At 47.4% G+C, this 19,676-nt stretch overlaps 1 protein-coding gene across 1 annotated transcript in view; it reads right to left on the bottom strand.

The window, feature by feature from the left end:
• Window positions 1-6,144: 6,144 nt before the first annotated feature.
• LRRC38 (leucine rich repeat containing 38) overlaps window positions 6,145-19,676 on the bottom strand; it is a 33,880-nt gene continuing 20,348 nt past the window's right edge. Inside the window, exon 2 of the mRNA XM_022598352.2 lies at window positions 6,145-6,466. Coding sequence (XP_022454060.1) covers window positions 6,213-6,466 — 254 coding nt within the window. The 3' untranslated portion in view covers window positions 6,145-6,212. The remainder of the gene's footprint in view (window positions 6,467-19,676) is intronic.

Below are 19,676 nucleotides of genomic sequence, written 5' to 3'. Positions count from 1 at the left end.
TAAGTGTAATAAGGGTGTAAAAACCACCTGTCTCCAGCCACTGACTGCACCTAGAGTTCAAGCCTATAGCATTGGTGGGCGGATGAGAAGGAAAGGAGAAGGGGGAGGGAGAGGAGGAGAAGGAGGAGGATGGGAGGAAGCATGGGTGTTCAGCACAAACCTCTCCATCACTGGGGAAAGCAATCAGTGTGCATGCATTTTTCAGCCTTTCTGTATAAAGGCTTCTGTGGACCAGCCCCATAGGGAAGAAGCGATATTCAGTTCTAGGGCCAGAGCCAGGGTGTGTGGCCACCCTTTGGTCTCTACTGTGGTACCCAGGCCTACCTGTATCATCTGTGAAGCCAGGACCAGAGTACAAATACCCTCCACACACCCATATCTAAACATTCATAAGTCATAAAGATAAACCGCTAAGAAAACGTCCCACCCAGCTACCTTGACAAAAATACCTTCCTAATGACTTGGAAGACCAGGTTTAAATGATGAGTCTTGAATTCCTGGAAATCTGCACCAGAATATGGCAGTGTGGGGAGAGCTGAGCCGTATGACCTTCCCCTTTCCCTTCCCAGCCCTGGCTCCATCCTGAGCCTCTAAGGGTCTTGTGTACCCATATGTGGATACCTCAGCCTACACATCCAGCCTCTGTTCACATGCCCAGCCAACATCCACTGCCTGGCCGCTCAGTTCACCCTGGAGGAGGGATGCTGGGAAGGGGCCCACCCCCGAGCTTGGGGTCATTTGTGCAGAGAATTCTGGGATCCTGAGGATGTGCTAAAATAGCATACTGGTGCTGGGTGGGTGTGTGCCCTTGGCCTCACAGATTCTTTACCCCAGAGGAAGAGGACAACTGGAGGAGAGCTGGAACAGGGCCCTCTAAAGCACTGGACCCAAATAAAGGCCCATTGCTCAGGTCCAAGGGCCATACTGGTGGTTCCTGCTGTGTTCACGATGAGATGAATTCATTTGTGATGCTGCCAGAACCTTCTGGTCATCAGATCTTAAGGAGAGCAAGGTGGTAAGACAAGATACTTTGGTGGTTTTGATTCTCCTGAATGGGTCTGAGATGTTGAATTTGAGGCTTAAAATAAACTCATTCTGGGTGCACCTAGCAAGTGCAGGTTGGTTTTCCTGGAGTCTAGCATACAACCCCAGGAAATGTGCCATTCTGTGTTGTCCCTGCCAGGCCAGCTCCTGCTGACTCGAGAAGGGAACATGCAGTTGGGTGTAGAGAGGGCATGCAGTGGTCAGAGCACAAAGCCTACTCCAACACTAACTAGCTTTGTCCCACCAGGTAAGTTATTCCCAAGACCAAATCAGATCTCTCAACGACCACATGGAGGTGATGGATCCATAAAGGTGAGACAATAATGGTACCTGCCTGTAATCGTTTATTTTACATGTCAAGTTGGTTGGGCCACGGTGCCCAGACGTGAGGTCAAAGATTATTCTGGATGTTTCTATGAGGGTGTTTTTAGATTAAATTAACATTTCAATCAGTGGACTTTGAGTAAAGCAGATTGCCCTCCATAATGTGGGTGGGCCTCATCTAATAAGTTGAAGGCCTCAATAGAATAAAAGACTGACTGCCCCTGGGCAAGAGGGTGTGTGCAGCAGATGCCTCCAGACTTGAACTGCTACATTGGCTCTTCCCTGGGTCTCCAGCCTGCTGGCCCGTCCTGCAGATTGTGGACTTGTGAGCCTCCACAATCACATGAGTGAATTCCTTAAAATAAATCATATATATATATATATATATATATATATATATATACACACATCCTATTGGAGAACGCTGACAAATATACTGCCTTTACAGGGGTGAGTTGTACAAAGGGCTTGGTTCAGCACCTAGCATGGACAGTGCTCTCGATACACATGAACTATATTATAACCGAGAGCACAGCTTTGGAGTCCTACGGCCACAAATCTATTCTGGCTCTGTCATGTCCTGTCATCCACCACCTTCTCTGAGCTTTGGTTTGCTCACCTATGAAACTGAGAAATGGAATATTACGTGCCATGTCAGTAAACAAAGGATGCACAGTCATCAGTGATTGTAGCCACGGCCATGGCGATCCGGTGAGCCCTGAGGGAACTCAAGAAGGAAAAGAATACCTGCTATCTAGCAGCCATCAGACTGCAGCCACTCCCCCTCGGTGAGCCGCGAGGAAACTCAGGATATGAAAACACAGGATACTAGCCCCAGATAGGTGAGGTGCATATCTAAGGAATAATTTCAGTAAGCCCAGACTCTTGCATCTTCCCATATATAGAAAAGCACTAAATTCCTTGAGAGGTCTGGTTTTCTTTAATTAACAATAATCTTTTGACGTTCAGACTACCTACCCTTTGTTGCAAAATTCCGATATATCCTAGCTTCCCACCGTTGCCTCCTTGGAGCAGTTCTCAGGGCTACTTGAGATGCTCCCTCCCCGGCTTGAAGTCCTAAAAATTCCCACCGAATAAAACATAACTCTCAGTTTTTAGGTTGTGCAGTTTTTTTCAGTCGACAAAATGAGGATGATAGCAGCTCTCCACCTGAGCTGTGAGTATGCTTAAGTAGAGCTCAGGTTTTTAGAGTTTCTAGTACTGTGCCTGGAATTCATTTGTTTGCTCGTTCACCCCACATGCATACTGGTTGTGCCACTACTGTTCAAACGCTGGAGACACAAAGGGTCTGAGTTCCTGCCCTCGGGGAGCTCATGTTCTAGTCCAGAAAAGGTAGACAATAAACATGTAAACAAACAGGTGGGATAACTTCACACCATGGTACATGCTGTGCAAACATAATACAGGATGGCATGATAAGAGTGGCTCTGAGGAGGTGACACTCGAGACCCAAATGACACTAGTGGAGATCTGGGAGAGGGGGATGTTCGGGGCGCAGAGGAGGCCCTCAGCTGGTGTGCAGCATTACCATTGTTGTTAACGATAACTTGAGATGCTACAGCAACAGAGAGCACTAAATCATCGCCTGCTGCTTGTGCAATGTCACTTCTCAAAGGCGTTTCCCCAGTTGAGCTGTGGCTCCTGGTCAGTATATTTCCTTGGATTTGACCACAGATGTCCCTAACGTCCCCATGTCCCCAGTGTTTCACGGGAACTTTATATCCAGGACATGACTGTTTCAACTGCCAATACTTGAAAACTCTTCTTCTTCCCCCAAATCATGTTCTTTTCAAAACTCTAGGTTGCAGTCCGCAGAAAGGATGGTTAATTGGCACCCAGCAAGCCTTGGGGCCCCTCCCTTGCTCACTCATTCATTCAGTAAATGACCACCGGCCCCTACACTCTGCAGGGTGTCTTCCGAGCAAAGGGCTGAGCCTGCTGACTTGAAGTGGACCGAAGGATTAAAAAAGACTTATTAAGAGGGAATTCATCTATCAGAACATATTATAACAAGGGTCTGGTGCTGTTTCCACAACTTGGGGTACCACCTCCCTAGAATTCTGGGAGAAACACAGTGTGCCTTTGGTGGGGGCCCAGTTGGATCCAGGGCCTTTAGTTGTGTCCCTGGTAGGATGCTCCTGGGAATGGCGATTGGAGACTGTGATGACCGTAATTCCAACCCCACACAAGTCTCAGCTGAGTCTGTGGCCAGGCTGGGGAGGTGCTGGTGTTAGATTGTTTCGTGTCCTCTGAGCCCTCGGCCCCCTATTCCATGGTCTTTTCTATCTCCCCTATGATGGCCCAACATCAGTGCAGTTCTCTCTCCTGATTGAAAACTGTCTCCAGGAACCTTCATTCACAATAAGGTACAAATGATGGCTGGAACCTTTCGACAGGAATTCGAGCAGCACCTAATGGTTCGTGATGACCATTTTGTTTGCCTATATTGTTTCCTCAATGGAAGCGTTACCTGAACTGAGGGTGGGGCCCACGGAGGTTGCCATGGAGTCTGGGAAGATGCTGGCCCACTTCTCCCTTTGCCCAGCGACTCTGAGAAGACAGCCCCTCTGAGCCAGGGGTCTCCTCCACTGGAGCCAGCAATGCTGGGCGCTAGAAAGGTGACCGGGAGTCTCCTCGAGGGTGAAGAGGAGAAAGAAGAGTAGAGACAGAGAGTGGAAGAGGAGGAAAGGAGAGAAGGGGAGAGGGAAGAAAGGAGGTGGGAGAAGGAGGCAGGATTCAGCTCAAAACGACCCAATCAGAGGCCCCTGAGTGACGGCCGATTTTATGCATCAGTTTGACTGGGTCATAGGGTGCCCAGTTATTTGGTTAAACATTCTTTCTGGGTGTGTCTGTGAGGGTGTTTCTGGATGAGATTAGGATTTGAATCTGTAGACTGAGTAAAGCAGATCCCCCTCCCCAAAGTGGGTGGGCAGCACCGAATCCATTGGGACCTGAATAGAACAAAAAGGCGGAGAAAGGAGGAATTTCTCTCTCTCTCTCTCTCCCCTGTCTCTCTCTCTCTCTCTCTCTCTCTCTCTCCATCTCCATCTCCCTCTCCATCTCTCCCTCCCTCTCCCTCCCTGCTCCCTCTCCCTCTGCCTGACTACTTGAGCTGAGTTTTCTCCTGCCCTCAAACTAGAACTTAACCATTGCCTCTCCTGGCTATCAGGCCTTTGGACTCAGACCAGGACTGCACCACCAGCATTCCTTGGGTCTCCAGCTGGCTGGCTGCAGGCTGTGGGGCTTCTCAGTTCCCATAACTGCCTGAGCCAATTCCTTGTAATGCAGCTAGATGGATAGACAGACAGAGCTCCTATTGATTCTGATTCTCTAGAGAGCCCTGCCTAATACACCCATCCATCCACCCTTGACCGGTTCCTCCCACTTACTCTCTGTCACAAGACCTCATTTCTTTCCTTCATGGTGCTTATCACTACCTGCAATTATACTTTTGTTTACTTGTTTGTTTTATATTCTACCCATAAGATTATTGAGGCCCAAGAGAGCCGGGGCCCCACCTTCCTTCTGGAAGGTGTATCCACAATTCCTGGACCAGGGCACTTAGCAAGCACTCAGTAATTCTTTGTGGAGGCAAAGATGCAAGAGAGCAATGAGGAAGAAACATAAGGAATATATTATGGGAAACAATGGAAAGATGCTTCCCCAAATATCCCAGGAGCTTCTCACCAGCCCCTCGTCTAAGTGTCAGTCCCCAGCAAGGTCCGACGCTGCCGATACCCATCATCTTGCATCAACCTGCTGGGTGCATGGCATTGTTTCATACTGTCTCTGAACCAAAGTGCTGCAGTCCACATCCTGGAAAACACTGCCTGTCACAGCCTATGCTCCAAAGAATGTCACACACACCCTAAGGCCACTGATGGAGGTTCTACAGAAGCCAAGTCCCAGTTTTTTTTTTTTTTTTAACATTTTATTGGTCCGATATAACCTGCTTTTTGGAATCCTGGCCTCCAGGAAAGTTTATCACAAGTTCTGGAGATGACAAGTCTGGAACGGTGCCAGCACAGAGAATGAACAGGCGTTATTCAGTTGAGGCGGGACTCAAGGCTGAAGGAGGTGGCGGGGCAAGATGGAAACAACTTGGCTGTGCTTCAGAGGGAAGAGTGACTCTCAGCAGAGGCCACCACAATTGTACAGAAACGACTGTTCTTCCCTTACCAGTGGCTACCTCTTAGGATAAGGATCAGGGTTTGAGTTCTGTCAACAAATGTTTTTCTGACCTGCTCACCAAAATATAACAACAAACACCCTTTGGCCAGGTCTTAGCTTTTTCCTCGGTGCCATTTTAACCAGATGTGGGGCTGTCCTCTGCGTAACACCCTAAGGTGGCCGAAGCCTATTCCAGAAGGGGCAGAAGTCCCACTCCCATGGAGATGGACCTGAACTCCAATCCCCACTGTCTAGGCTGCCGCCTCTCAGGAGGAAGGAGAAGCTGCCTGGTTCTGCGGTCCAGGTCAGAGAAATGGACGGCACAAAGTCATCTTTGCAGGTGAGAGCTGCCAGTCTTCACATCCCCTGTGCTGTTTTCAGCTGTCACCTCTGAAACCTGACTCGGTCATCTTCTCCCCACACGCACCTCAAGCCGAGAGGCAGGCTCTCCTCGGGGAATCCTTCCTGGGCTCCTTCGCTCTGCGGATTCTAAACTCTGAGATCAGAGGTCTCAGCGGGTGCGCCCAGGGGGCAAGGCTCAGAGCAGGCGCTGCTCTGGTCACTGATGGTCAATTCTTCTCCGTTTTCAGCATTTCCCTCGGAGGAGAGCCACCTGCTGGGGGTCTGGAGAGCGAGGAGGGGGCGCAGGCGGTTCAGTCGTCCTCATCCTCATCTTCGTCCTCAGTGTCTTTGTTGGGGGCGCACCTCTGGAAGCACTGCACCACGGTGGCCAGAAAAAAGCTGGAGATGATGGCGGCGATGGACACAGCCACGCCAGAGAAGGTGATGATGAACAGGTCTGTGAGCGAGAGGCTGAACTTGCACTCGCTGAAGCTGGCCTCCGACAGCTCTTGCAGGAATATCCTCCTGTTCTCCATGGGCAGGGAGCATTGGATTGCGTCAAGGCCTGTGAGAAAGGCAGGCAGAACGAGAGAGAGGTTTAGGCTGCAGCCCAGGATTGCCTACAAGTTAGCAAGGTGAGTGCTTACCAGGTGCAAAGCAGGCGCGTGCCCCCAAACACAAAAGGGGGAAAAAGTTGACTTGAATGCAATTTAAACGTTTTCAAAAAGCCTCAGGGGAATCACATGGAAGAAACCAGAATGTGCTGGTCTCCCTTACTTTAAGGTGTGGCACTCTTGATTTTGAATCACTCAAGGTGGTGATGGAAGGGAGCATAATCTTTTTAGGGTTTAGAAGCTCTGTAGACCGTAATCCAGATCTGGTAATACCCAGCGCCCTCGGGGCAGAGGGCAGGGCAAGGCTGTGGGATGCCGAGGGGCGGTGCCAACCAATGGCAGCACCCTCCAGTTTGTAAGGCAGCTTCCCAAGAAGAATGCCAGCCTCCTTTCCACTGCCACCCAGGAGAAACTGAACAGAGGATCAGTGTAGTGCTGTAGAAACTCCACTCACTACCCTAGAAGGGTTTCTCCTTGGCAGGAGTGGGAAAAATAAATATGTGGTTATGATGCTTGCATGAGCTCCTCTGTGCTTCAGAATCACCTGAAGACTATACCGAAATCCAGATTCCCAGGCTCCGCCCCCTGGAGAATCCAATTCAGCAGGCTGCACTGGGACCCCAGCCTCTGCATTTTTAAAATCCAGGTGATTCTGATGCCGCTGGTCCACGAAGCACACGTGAGAAACATTATCATCTAGTTGGTGAGAGAGACTGAGGGGTTTGAGAGAGAGTTCCTGGGACACCCACCCCGCTACAACCAGAAGAGCCCTTGTAAACTCTGCTTTATATATTGGGGTTCCCTTTAAGATCTCACGTGAAAAGTGTCTGGCTAATTTAAAAAGAAGTTTCAAATCCACAGGTCAAAAAAAATGTTACACCTGGGTATGTGCTGAGACAGGGCTTCATAGCAACAGCAATAAATGCAATTAGAGCTTACCATGGGCCAGGCATTGTTCTAAGCACTTCGCACATAATAAATAGTTTAATCCTCACAACTCTGTGAGATGGGTCCTGCCATCATCCCCATTTTACAGATGAGGAAACAGGCTCAGAGAGGTAAAGTAACTTGTCCAAAGTGGCACAGCTAGTAAGTGGCCTAGCTTGGACTCTAACTCAAACCATTGCCTCCAGAGGCCTGGCCTGCAGCCACTGTGCCTCCAAAAGGAACAGAAAGCAGGTGTGGGGCTGGAGAGGAAAGCCAGGAAGAGAGGGACCAGGGGCACAGGAAGCCAACACTGTCTTCTCATGGCTGCCACCAAGAGGAGTGGTGGTGACAGCAGTTGTCGGTCACCTGGGGGTGAGGGACATGTTCCTAGTGTAATGGATTTATGGCATTTTAGAGATACCGCTGTATGACTGCTCCTCTATCAGTTAGCGGTTCCTCTCGGGGTACCCCATCTGCCATCAAGTGAAATGGGAGGGCAGCTACGAGAATTGCAGGCCGGTGAATTTTACCCCTTCTACTTACTCGTAGGAGCCTAAAGCTGAGGCTTGCCTGGGACAAAGGACCATCTGTAGATAGGGTGTCAACTAAGGTCTAAAGGATGAGGTGGAAGCAGTTATGGAAGAACAGTCCGGGTAGAGAAGAAGGAAGCTGGCAAAGAACTTGGAGTTCGGGGAACCGTGCAGCTGGGGCATCAGAGTGAGTTCATTCAGCATGAGCTGGGGCGGGAGAGATGGGCATGTGCTGAGATGAAGCCCCTGAGAACCAGGGTCTTCAAATAAATACTATGAAGAAAGGCCCACCTCCACCCCCAATCCTGTTATGGACTGGATTGTATCTCCCCCCACCCCAAATTCATATGTTGAAGCCCTAACCTCCAATGTGACTATATTTGGACATAGGGTCTCTAGGGAGGTAATTAAGGTTAAATGGGGTCATAAGGGTGGGGCCCTGATCAATAGGATTGGTGTCTTTATAAGAAGAGGAAGAGATAACAGAGAGCTCTCTCTTTCTCTCTGTGTGTGCACAGAGGAAAGGCCATGTGAAGAAAGAGCGAGAAGGTGGCCATCTGCAAGCCAGGAAAACAGGCCTCAGCAGAAACCAAGCCTGCACACACCTTGATCTTGGACTTCTAGCCTCTGGAACTGTGATAAAATAAATTTCTGTTGTTTAAGCCACCCAATCTGTGGTATTTTGTTATGGCAACCCTAGTAGACTAAAAACAATCCTCACTGGACAAGAACAAAAGATACAGACTTGTGTTAGTATTAAGCTCTAAAGACTGTTCGTTATCAAGCATAATCTGTGCATCCTGATGGATATACAATATGAACTACATACAAAGTCAAGTTACTGTCATAATTCCACAAACTTCGAATATAAGAAAATGCATGATATTAAAATGCATAAAAAGGTCAGACCTGTCTTTGATCTGGAAGAGGAGAGGAAAATAAAGTAATAGTACCTAATATTCATATTGCACTTACTACATGCAAACACTGTTCTAAGTTCTATATGCATATTAACTCTTAATTCTCACAACAACTATTATCACACCCATTTTATGAATGAGAAAACTGAAGCACAGAGAATTTACACACCTTGCCTTCAGCAACACAGCTTCACAGGGATGTGAAGACACCGTTTTGACATTAAGCTCACCTGCCTGCAATTTGTGTTTATCTTTGGCATCCTTTCAGTCCTCAGGAAACCTTCAATTATTCTCTTTTTCAGTGCTTCCTGGTTTCAGAAAGCTGCCTTCCACCCATATCTAGCATAATATGAAAGTCAGAATGATTCCTCACACCTCACTAATTAGCTGGTTTCTGTTCTGCAAAGAGCAGCCCTGCTAATTGCACAGCAATCCTGCCACCACCCTTTGGGTCTTTATTGTGTATCTTTCCTTCTAGCTCAGAAACAGAAGGTGGAGGAAGAATGACTGAGCTTCCTCCTTCCTTCTGTCCTGACCCATCTTTTATGCAGTCTATAGCCAACCCACTGATGCTCTTCTCCCCATGGGAACTGTTGCTCAGCAACCATACTCATGTTCCCTCCTCTCCCTGAATGGATGCCTACCTTAGATATCCAAGGAATTAGCTGGACCAAAGCTCTGCAGGTTTCTCCAGTTTACACTTGACTATGTTTTTGACTATTTCTTTTCTTAAGCCAAGCTTTTGTTTACTTCTGAGCATTTTAAATGCATTTGAACAGGCGAGCTTTATGAAGAGTTATTGTGGGGTTCCCTTGCAGACATTATTTTTTTCAATGGAAAAGCAGGAAAATCAATTGACCTGCCTCTTCTTAACATCCACCCCACCCCTCCCCGCCAGCCAAAGATGTTACAAAAATAAAAAAGATGGACACCGATGGACACCATTGGACTACGTGAAGCTCAGGCAGTTTCTAAAATGAAGATAATATTTGCCATTTTCAAACCCGTAACAGGTCATTATTAAAGAGAGAAAAGGTCTAGAAGTCATTTTTTCAATGAGCTGTATTAACTGGCAAACACCACCCCAACAAAACAACACAAGCCCACAGAGCCTGCCATTTGAATCCAACCTTTGCTGGCCACGACTCCTCAAGTCGATTCTGATTTCTATGGTGTTCTTTGTGCCTTGAGATTACGCCTGGCATTTTTACAAAGCGACACTTTTACAAACTGTCATATCACATTTCTCTGTGGCTAGAGGAAGCAGGCTTGCTTGAAAAACCCCACACACAAGCCCACCAGGAGTGGGAGGCTCTGGACCCACGCTCAATGGAGCCATCACAAGATACACTGACTTAATGGGTTTTCGGAGCTCACAAAGGGCAGAGAAAAGAGAATCAGCAGGACCCAGCAGAGGGGGGCAGGGCACCACTGCCGGCTGCTGTAAGGACACAGTCAAGGCAGGCTGCAGAACTCAGGAGTTGGAGTAATCTGACTTTGGGGTCCCCTCTTCTCTCCTGCCGGAGCTACTCTAGACCAGGGTTTCTCACCTCAGCACTACCAACATTCGGGCCTGGATAATTCTTTGAGGTAGGAGGGTGTCCTATATACTGCAGGATGTTTATCATTATCCCTGTCCTCTACCCACGAGATGCCAGTAGCATCCCCATCCAGTGTGACAATCAATAATGTCTCTAGACAGTGCCACATGTCCCCAGGAGGAGGTCGGGGAAGGAGACAGAATTCGCTGGTTGAGAACCGCTGCTTTAGACTGAAATGCTCAGCTAAGTAGGTAAGCTTCTAAGGCAGGGCTGCTCTTGGCTACTAGGCAGACATTTAGTTGTTAAATGGCTTTTTAATTTATGCATTAAACAAAATGGGTAAACTTAATGTTAGATACCAAAAAAAGAAAAGAAAAGAAAGGAGAGAGAGAAAGAAAGGACAAAAGAAAGAAGGCAGGAAGGGGGGGGAGGGAGGGAGGGAGGGAGGGAGGGAAAGAGGGAGGAGAAAAAAAGAGGAAGACGCAGTCCTGGCCTCAAGGAACTTAGGTCTAATAGGGGCAGCAGGACACAAGCATAAATAGTGATATTTTAGGAGAGAGAGTGAGAAGTCGCACAAGAGGTCCAGTGAAAGCCGGAGAGAAGTTGCGAGGAGAGTGCGGGGTAGGGGTCTCTTTGGGGAGGCCCGGAGGGACAGAGGGAGGATGGCTGGTCATGAGCTGTGGAGGGGAGGAGGGGAGTCCATGTGATGTCCCTACTTGATTTGGAATGTTCTCCCTCCTTTTCTTTTTTTTTTTTTTGAGGTACGCGGGCCTCTCACTGTTGTGGCCTCTCCCGTTGCAGAGCACAGGCTCCGGACGCGCAGGCTCAGCAGCCATGGCTCACGGGCCCAGCCGCTCCGCAGCATGTGGGATCTTCCCAGACCGGGGCACAAACCCGTGTCCCCTGCATCGGCAGGCGGACTCTCAACCACTGCACCACCAGGGAAGCCCCTCCCTCCCTTTCTGAGCCCACCTCCTCAGCTGTCTGAGTTAAGAATAGTAAACAAGAACCAGTATTTATGGGGCACTTCATGTGTGCCAGGCCCTGCTCTTAGGGCTTTATACACATTAGCTCACTGAATCCTCAGGCCAACCCAAAGAGGAGCCTCTAGTCATCCCCACTTTACAGATGTTCAAACTGAGACACAGGGAAGTCAAGTGACTTGCCCAAGGCCACACCGCCAGGAAACACAGCCTAGACTGACACCAGCCACTATGCGGTCCCACCCACTTTCCCCGCCAGGGAGACCTAAGGCTGAACCAGCCCCACCCAGGGCCTCAGAACAAGTTCCCTCCTCCAGGCAGCGTCTTTTTTTTTTTTTTTTTTTTATGGTGTAGAGCATTCCTTTCTTTTTTTTTTTTAACATCTTTATTGGAGTATAATTGCTTTACAATGGTGTGTTAGTTTCTGCTTTATAACAAAGTGAATCAGCTATACATATACATATATTCCCATATCTCCTCCCCCTTGCGTCTCCCTCACACCCTCCCTATCCCACCCCTCTAGGTGGTCACAAAGCTCTGAGCTGATTGCCCTGTGCTATGTGGCCACTTCCCAATAGCTAGCTATTTTACATTTGGTAGTGTATGTATGTCCATGCCACTCTCTCACTTTGTCCGAGCTTACCCTTCCCTCTCGCGTGCCCTCAAGTCCGTTCTCTAGTAGGTCTACGTCTTTATTCCTGTCCTGCCCCTAGGTTCTTCATGAGCATATGGTATTTGTTTTTCTCTTTCTGACTTACTTCACTCTGTATGACAGACTCTAGGTCCATCCACCTCACTACAAATAACTCAATTTCGTTTCTTTTTATGGCTGAGTAATATTCCACTGTATATATGTGCCACATCTTCTTTATCCATTCATCTCTCGATGGACACTTAGGTTGCTTCCATGTCCAGGCTATTGTAAATAGAACTGCAATGAACATCGTGCATGACTCTTCTTGAATTATGGTTTTCTCAGGGTATATGCCCAGTAGTGGGATTGCTGGGTCGTATGGTAGTTCTATTTTAAGTGTTTTAAGGAACCTCCATACTGTTCTCCATGGTGGCTGTATCAGTTTACATTCCCACCAACAGTGCAAGGGGTTCCCTTTTCTCCACACCCTCTCCAGCATTTATTGTTTGTAGATTTTTTCATGATGGCCACTCTGACGGGTGTGAGGTGATACCTCACTGTAGTTTTGACTTGCACTTCTCTAATTATTAGGGATGTTGAGCAACCTTTCATGTGTTTGTAGGCAATCTGTATATCTTCTTTGGAGAAATGCCTATTTAGGTCTTCTGCCCATTTTTGGATTGGGTTGTTTGTTTTTTTGATATTGAGCTGCATGAGCTGCTTATAAGTTTTGGAGATTAATCATTTGTCAGTTGCTTCATTTGCAAATATTTTCTCCCATTCTGAGGGTTGTCTTTTCGTCTTGTTTATGGTTTCCTTTGCTGTGCAAAAGCTTTTAAGTTTCATTAGGTCCCTTTTGTTTATTTTTGTTTTTATTTCTATTTCTCTAGGAGGTGGGTCAAAAAGGATCTTGGTGTGATTTATGTCATAGAGTGTTCTGCCTATGTTTTCCTCTAAGAATTTTATGGTGTCTGGCCTGCATTTAGGCTTTAATCCATTTTGAGTTTATTTTTGTGTATGGTGTTAGGGAGCGTTCTAATTTCATTCTTTTACATATAGCTGTCCAGTTTTCCCAGCACCACGTATTGAAGAGGCTGTCTTTTATGCATTGTATATTCTTGCCTCCTTTATCAAAATAAGGTGACCGTATGTGTGTGGGTTTATCTCTGGGCTTTCTATCCTGTTCCATTGATCTATCTTTCTGTTTTTGTGCCAGTACCATACTGTCTGGATTACTGTAGCTTTGTAGCATATTCTGAAGTCCAGGAGCCTGATTCCTCCAGCTCCGTTTTTCTTTCTCAAGATTTCTTTGGCTATTTGCGATCTTTTGTGTTTCCATACAAATTGTGCAATTCTTTGTTCTAGTTCTGTGAAAAATGCCAGTGGTAGTTTGATAGGGATTGCATTGAATCTGTAGATTGCTTTGGGTAGTATAGTCATTTTCACAATGTTGATTCTTCCAAACCAAGAACATGGTATATCTCTCCATCTGTTTGTATCATCTTTAATTTCTTTCATCAGTGTCTTATAATTTTCTGCATACAGGTTTCTGTCTCCTTAGGTAGGTTTATTCCTAGGTATTCTATTCTTTTTGTTGCAATCGTCTTTTAAAGAGATGTTCTGGAACTCTCCAGCAACCCTCCTGGTCCCCAGGCCCTGACCTGGAAATGTCAAGGTGCTGGCATAGCCTCTCCCTGGTCAGGAGAAGCGCTCCGTGGGTACTGTGAAGTGCAGATGTGGAGGGAAACCATCCTGTGAGTGTTCGAACAGACCCCCAGGGGGGCCCTGGCTCTACCTCCTGATATCCTATGATCCTGGCCCAGGCCCTGTCTCCCCAGGCACTGCCTTGTGATGATGCTCTGAGCATGTAATGAGGGGATATCTGAAAAGCTCTTACCAGGGTGCCTGGCCACCATTCAAGCTTGAAAAAGCCACTGTTAGTATCATTCAGATTTTCAAGGTTTCAAATTGTGAGCAGGCCTGACTCCAGGTATCTGATGAGGGTGGCTTTGTTAGTCAGGGTTCTCCAAAGAAACAGAACCAATAGGATGAGTATACATGGAGATACTTATTATAAGGAATTGGCTCATGGAACTATGGAGCTGACAAGTCCCAAGATCTGCAGTCAGGAAGCTGGAGATCCAGGAAAGCTGGTGGTATAGTTACAGTACGAATGCCCACTGGCTCAGGACCCAGGGAGGGCTGGTGTTACCGTTCTATCCGAAGGCAAGAAGGAACTGATGTCCCAGCCCTAGGCAGTCATGCAGGAGGGGTTCCCCCCTACTCGAAGGAGGGTCAGCCTTTTTGCTGTAATCAGGCCTTTAACTGATTGGATGAGGTCCACCCACATTAGGAAGGGTCACCTGCTTTACTCAGTCTACTGATTCAAGTGTTAATTTCATCCCAAAACACCCTCACAGACACACCCAGAATAATGTCTGACCAAATATCAGGGCACCCACGACCCAGTCAAGTTGACACATAAAATCAGCCATCACAGTGCTCTCTACACTTTCAGCAGCAGGAGAGATGCTTCTCTAATTACATTAGGACGAGGCAGAAAGTTAAATGAAACTCTCCTTTCCTCTACTTGCTCAAGACATCTGAGATAGGGAGGTGGAACTCGTTAAGGATCCTTAACGCCAGAAAGATCTGCATGTCCAGAGTCATCCTGACTACAGAGCCGGTGGAGCCTCCTTCTCTGCTCTTCCTCCGTCTCCTCCCTCCTCCTCCTCCCTTTCCTTTCCTTCTCTGTTTTATTCTTTGTATTTTTAAAATTTTGGTAAAATATGCATAACATAGTGGTTATCATTTTAACTATTTTTAAGTGTATAAATTCATTGGCATTAAGTACATATACCATGATGTACGACCATCACCACCATTTATTTCCAAAACTTTGTCATCCCCCAAACTCTGTACCCATTAAACCATAACTCCCCTTGCCTCATTCCCAGCCCCTGGCGACCACTCCCTACTTTCTGTCTCCATGAATTGCCCACTCATATAAGTGGAATCATACAATATTTGTCATTTTGTGACTGGCTTATTTCACCTAGCATAATGTCTGCGAGGTCCAGCCATGTTATAGCATGTATCAGAAGTTCCTTCTTTTTTTTTTTTTTTTTTGCGGTAGGCAGGCCTCTCACTGTTGCGGCCTTTCCCGTTGTGGAGCACAGGCTCCAGACGCGCAGGCTCAGCGGCCATGGCTCACGGGCCCAGCCGCTCCGCGGCATGTGGGATCTTCCCGGACCGGGGCAAGAACCCATGTCCCCTGCATCGGCAGGTGGACTCTCAACCACTGCGCCACCAGGGAAGTCCCAGAAGTTCCTTCTTTTATAAGGCTGAATGATATTCCATTGTATGGTGACACCACATTTTGTTTATCCATTCATTACTGATGGGCACTTAGGTTGTCTCCACCTTTTGGCTATTGTAAATAATGTTGCTATAAACCTTGGCATACAATAGACTTGTTGAAGTCTCTGCTTTCAATTCTTTTAGGTATATAACTGAGAAGTGGAATTGAGAGATCAGATTGTAATTCTACATTTAATTTTTTGATGAACCACCATAGTGATTTCCGCTATGGCTACACAGTTTATGCTCCCATAAACAGTGCACAAGGGGGGACCTTCCGTGGTGGCGCAGTGGATGAGACTCTGCACTCCCAATGCAGGGGGCCCGGGTTTGATCCCTGGTCAGGGAACTAGATCCCATATGCATGCCGCAACGAAGAGTTTGCATGTCACAACTAAGGAGCTGGTGAGCTGCATCTAAGGAGCCCATGAGCTGCAGTTAAGGAGCCCACCTGCCACAACTAAGGGGCCCATGTGCTGCAACTAAGGAGCTGATGAGCATCAACTAAGGAGCCCTGGAGCCACAACTAAGGAGCCCGCCTGCTGCAACCAAGGAGCCCACGTGCTGCAACTAAGGAGCTGGTGAGCCGCAACTAAGGAGCCCTGGAGCTGCAACTAGGGAGCCCGCCTGCCACAACTAAGACCCAGCACAACCAAATAAATAAAAATAAATAAATAAATATTTAAAAAAAACAAAAACAGTGCACAAGGGTTCCAATTTCTCTATATCCTTGCCCACACGTGTTAGTTTACACTTAAAAAAATGGCCATCCTAATGGAAGTGAAGTAGTATTCATTTTCTTGGTGGTTTTGATTTGCGTTTCTCTACTGACTAGTGATATCCAGCATCCTTTCATGTGTTTATTGGCCTGCTCCTTCTTTTTAAATGAAGGCCATAGTCTCCTAAACAGCCTGCATGGGGCATTTCATCAAGGATTAGCAGCCATGTTGCAAAAGGTTGGTCCCAGGTAAGTCAAACCTGGGTAGAAAACAGGGCTGAGAAACCCTGGGGGGGACCCAGAGGCACACTGGGCAGATTTCTGAAAAGGAAGACTAGGCATATCTCCCAATCCAGTATCATTCACCTACTACTTCCTGCGCCTTCATCCACGCCCTAAACTGGGAAGAATGTGTGTGCAGGGGGTGGGTAGCATTTATTGAGCACCTGTTATGTTCTGATGCAGTGCACACCCCTTAACACACGTCATTTATAGTTGACCTCCAACTGGGAGGTGAGCGGCATTATCCTCAATTCATAGCTGAGGAAGCGGGTCTCAGAAACCTTTGGCAATTCATGTACTGTTAAATAGGGAAGCCCAAATTCAAACTATCCTCTCACTTTGTTTTACTCCAAAGCCTGTGTTTTTCCCGTCACTCTATATTGTCTGTAACGCTGAAGAAAGTGACATCCTCAGCGTCAGGAAGTTTATAATCCGACAGAGGAGCCCAAACTAAAATACATCAAGCAATGGGGAAGGGAGACAATATATGATTGAGAATCGACTTTGGGCTTTACAAATTCAGAGAATGAAGAGCCAGGGTGTGGGGAAGGTCTGGTAATACTCATCCATATTTAGGGAATGAACACATACCTTTGAGTTCAGGGGATTACTGGGGAGGAATGAGAAAGGCATTGCAGCCAAGAGGCCCGGATGGAATCTGGAAGTGTGGGTGAGAATGACATTAGAGGCGCCCTCCTGGGCTAGAATAGCGACCCCCAAATACAGTATCTTCCCAAATGGCTGCCACTGGCTGATGTCCAGTGGCTGCGTGTGGAGTCGATGGAGCATCATGGCCAGGATCTGAGAATCTGGATTAAGAGATTAAAGGATGGCAACGCTGAGCCAGGCTCAGATTGCAAAAGATTTTTTTTTTTTTGGTCAAAGCAACAATAGTGGTCTTTTATCTTAAGAATCTAAAAAAACATTCAAATCAGCAGATAAGGCAATGTCACATGGAGACAACTGTCAGGCTGCCTGAATGAGACAGGACACATGCTGTGAGCCTGCTCACTCATTCATGTCACCTGCTGGCCCCTGTGCAGGCATGTGAGTTTGTAACCCCCTGGGGCAGTGGGTTTCTGCCTGTCCTGCATCCCAGAGGCAGCCAGGGGCTGCAAGGCATGGGCATAAGTTTAGGGTAAGACCACCCACCTGTGACTAAGATCTCTCGGAAGCCTAGAGTCTACAGCTATGATCCTCCGGCTTTTGACTTTTACATAATGGTACAAAAATTTTTTAAAATAAGAAATAGGGCTTCCCTGGTGGCACAGTGGTTAAGAGTCCACCTGCCGATGCAGGAGACACAGGTTCATGCCTGGGTCCGGGAAGATCCCACATGCCACGGAGTGGCTGGGCCCGTGAGCCATGACCACTGAGCCTGCGCGTCCGGAGCCTGTGCTCCGCAACGGGAGAGGCCACAACAGCGAGAGGCCCACGTACCGCAAAAAATAATAAATAAATTAATTAATTAATTAAAATAAGAAATAGAGGAGACTGACACAGGGCTGCAGCTGACAATTCTTCTCAGGACATTAAACACATACACACCATCATTATTTTATAAAAGAGAGAACATTGGTACACCATTAAAGTTAAGAAAGGCAGGATAACAGCAAATCAGTTAATACACTGGCCTTAAAAATCACTCACCACAGTGCCCTCATTGCTCTCATTTTGCCTGGAAAAAAATGACCACTGATAAAAGGCCACATCTGGGAAGCATCGTCATATTCCGTACTCTCTACCCCACCTGGAACAAAAGCCCGGGGACCACTTCCTTATTCTTCAAGACCAGAGGTACACCTGCAAACTACAGCTCCAGGCCCAAATCGCCCTTCCTTCCCTCTCCCACATGTATTTGTAAATAAAGTCTTACAGGAACACAGCCAGACCCACTGGTTTACACATTAGCTAAGGCTGCTTTCGAGCTACAATGGCAAGTTTGAGTAGTTGCAAGAGATTCTATGGCTCACGAGGCCTAAAATATTTACTATCCAGCCCTTAATAGAAAGTTTGCCAACTCCTGTTCAAAACTCAACTCAGTAAACACCTCCTCTGGGAAGCCTGCCCTGAATGCTTCCTGTGTTCCCCCTTCCCCTGAATCAGACCCCTCCCTTCCTGGCCCCCCACACCTCCTCCACAAAAGTCAACTCTTCCACGGGGCGGCCTGTGTCCCTCACGTCTGCAGACCCAGCTCAGGGCCTGGCACACAGCACACGAACATCAGGAAAACTGGGAAAATCTAAAACAACTCAGAAATATCTGGGTAAGAAGGATCCTCGTGCATGGTTCCCAGCCGGGGTCCTGCAGGTGGGCTGGGGTTCTGTAAGCAAGGACTAGTTGTCAAAAGGCCAATCAGTCACTTGTTTGTGAGAAGGCCTCAGGGGCTATTTACTCGAACATGCAATTTGGTAGACAAAATCTTTCAAACTCAGGGTCTGGAAACATTAATACAATAGGTTCTTTAGTGGCAAAAATGCTGGGAGCTATCAACTTTTGTGATTTCTCTGTCTTCTTCAGTGAAGTGCATCCGAGATGCGGAGACCTCTTCCTATTTATTACACATGATTTCTGAAATAATACTAGTAATAGCTGGTGGGTTCAGTAGATAACTCAGTTCCCGCCCTGAGTTTAGAACTGAATGATTGAGAGACACAGGACTCAGAGGAAATAGGTGAGAACATCAGTTTTGTTACTGATAAAACTGCAGGAGCCTATGCTGTCTTCCTGTGTCTACCCTACTGGCTGCCCCAATTCTCCCTTCAGCAGCCAGAATGAGACTTTTACAGAAAAACTTATATCCCATCATTCTCCTGCTCAACGCCTCCCACCACCACCGCCACTAAGGCTCCTCATATTTCCCAAAGTGAAATCCACGATCCCTACCACTGTTCCCGCAAACCCCTCACTCCACCTTGCTTGCCATTCCTCAGACACCCCATGCACAGGCCTACCTCAGGGCCTTTGCACCTGTTCCCTCTGCCTGGCCCACTCCACTTCCTTAAGGTCTCTGTTCAGATGTCACTTTGTCAGAGATGATGTCACTTTATCAGAGATGCTCTCCCCAGCCCCACGATCACTCCCCATCCCCTGTACCTGGCTTTATTTTTCTCTATGGGACCACATGACATGGTATATGTGTATCTATCTGTTTATTTCCTGCTTCCCTGCCCCTCTCCACTCAATTGTCAGCTCTGGGAGGTTGGGCTTTTGGTTTTGTTCCCTGCTGTATTCCCAGTACCTAGAACTTTCAAAAGTATTTTTGA

This window comes from Delphinapterus leucas, chromosome 1, assembly GCF_059928025.1.
Source record: "Delphinapterus leucas isolate spDelLeu-1000000601 "Yukka" chromosome 1, BTC_Dleu_Yukka2, whole genome shotgun sequence".
Lineage (NCBI taxonomy): Eukaryota > Metazoa > Chordata > Mammalia > Artiodactyla > Monodontidae > Delphinapterus > Delphinapterus leucas.
This window is presented reverse-complemented; position numbering and strand designations above follow the sequence as displayed.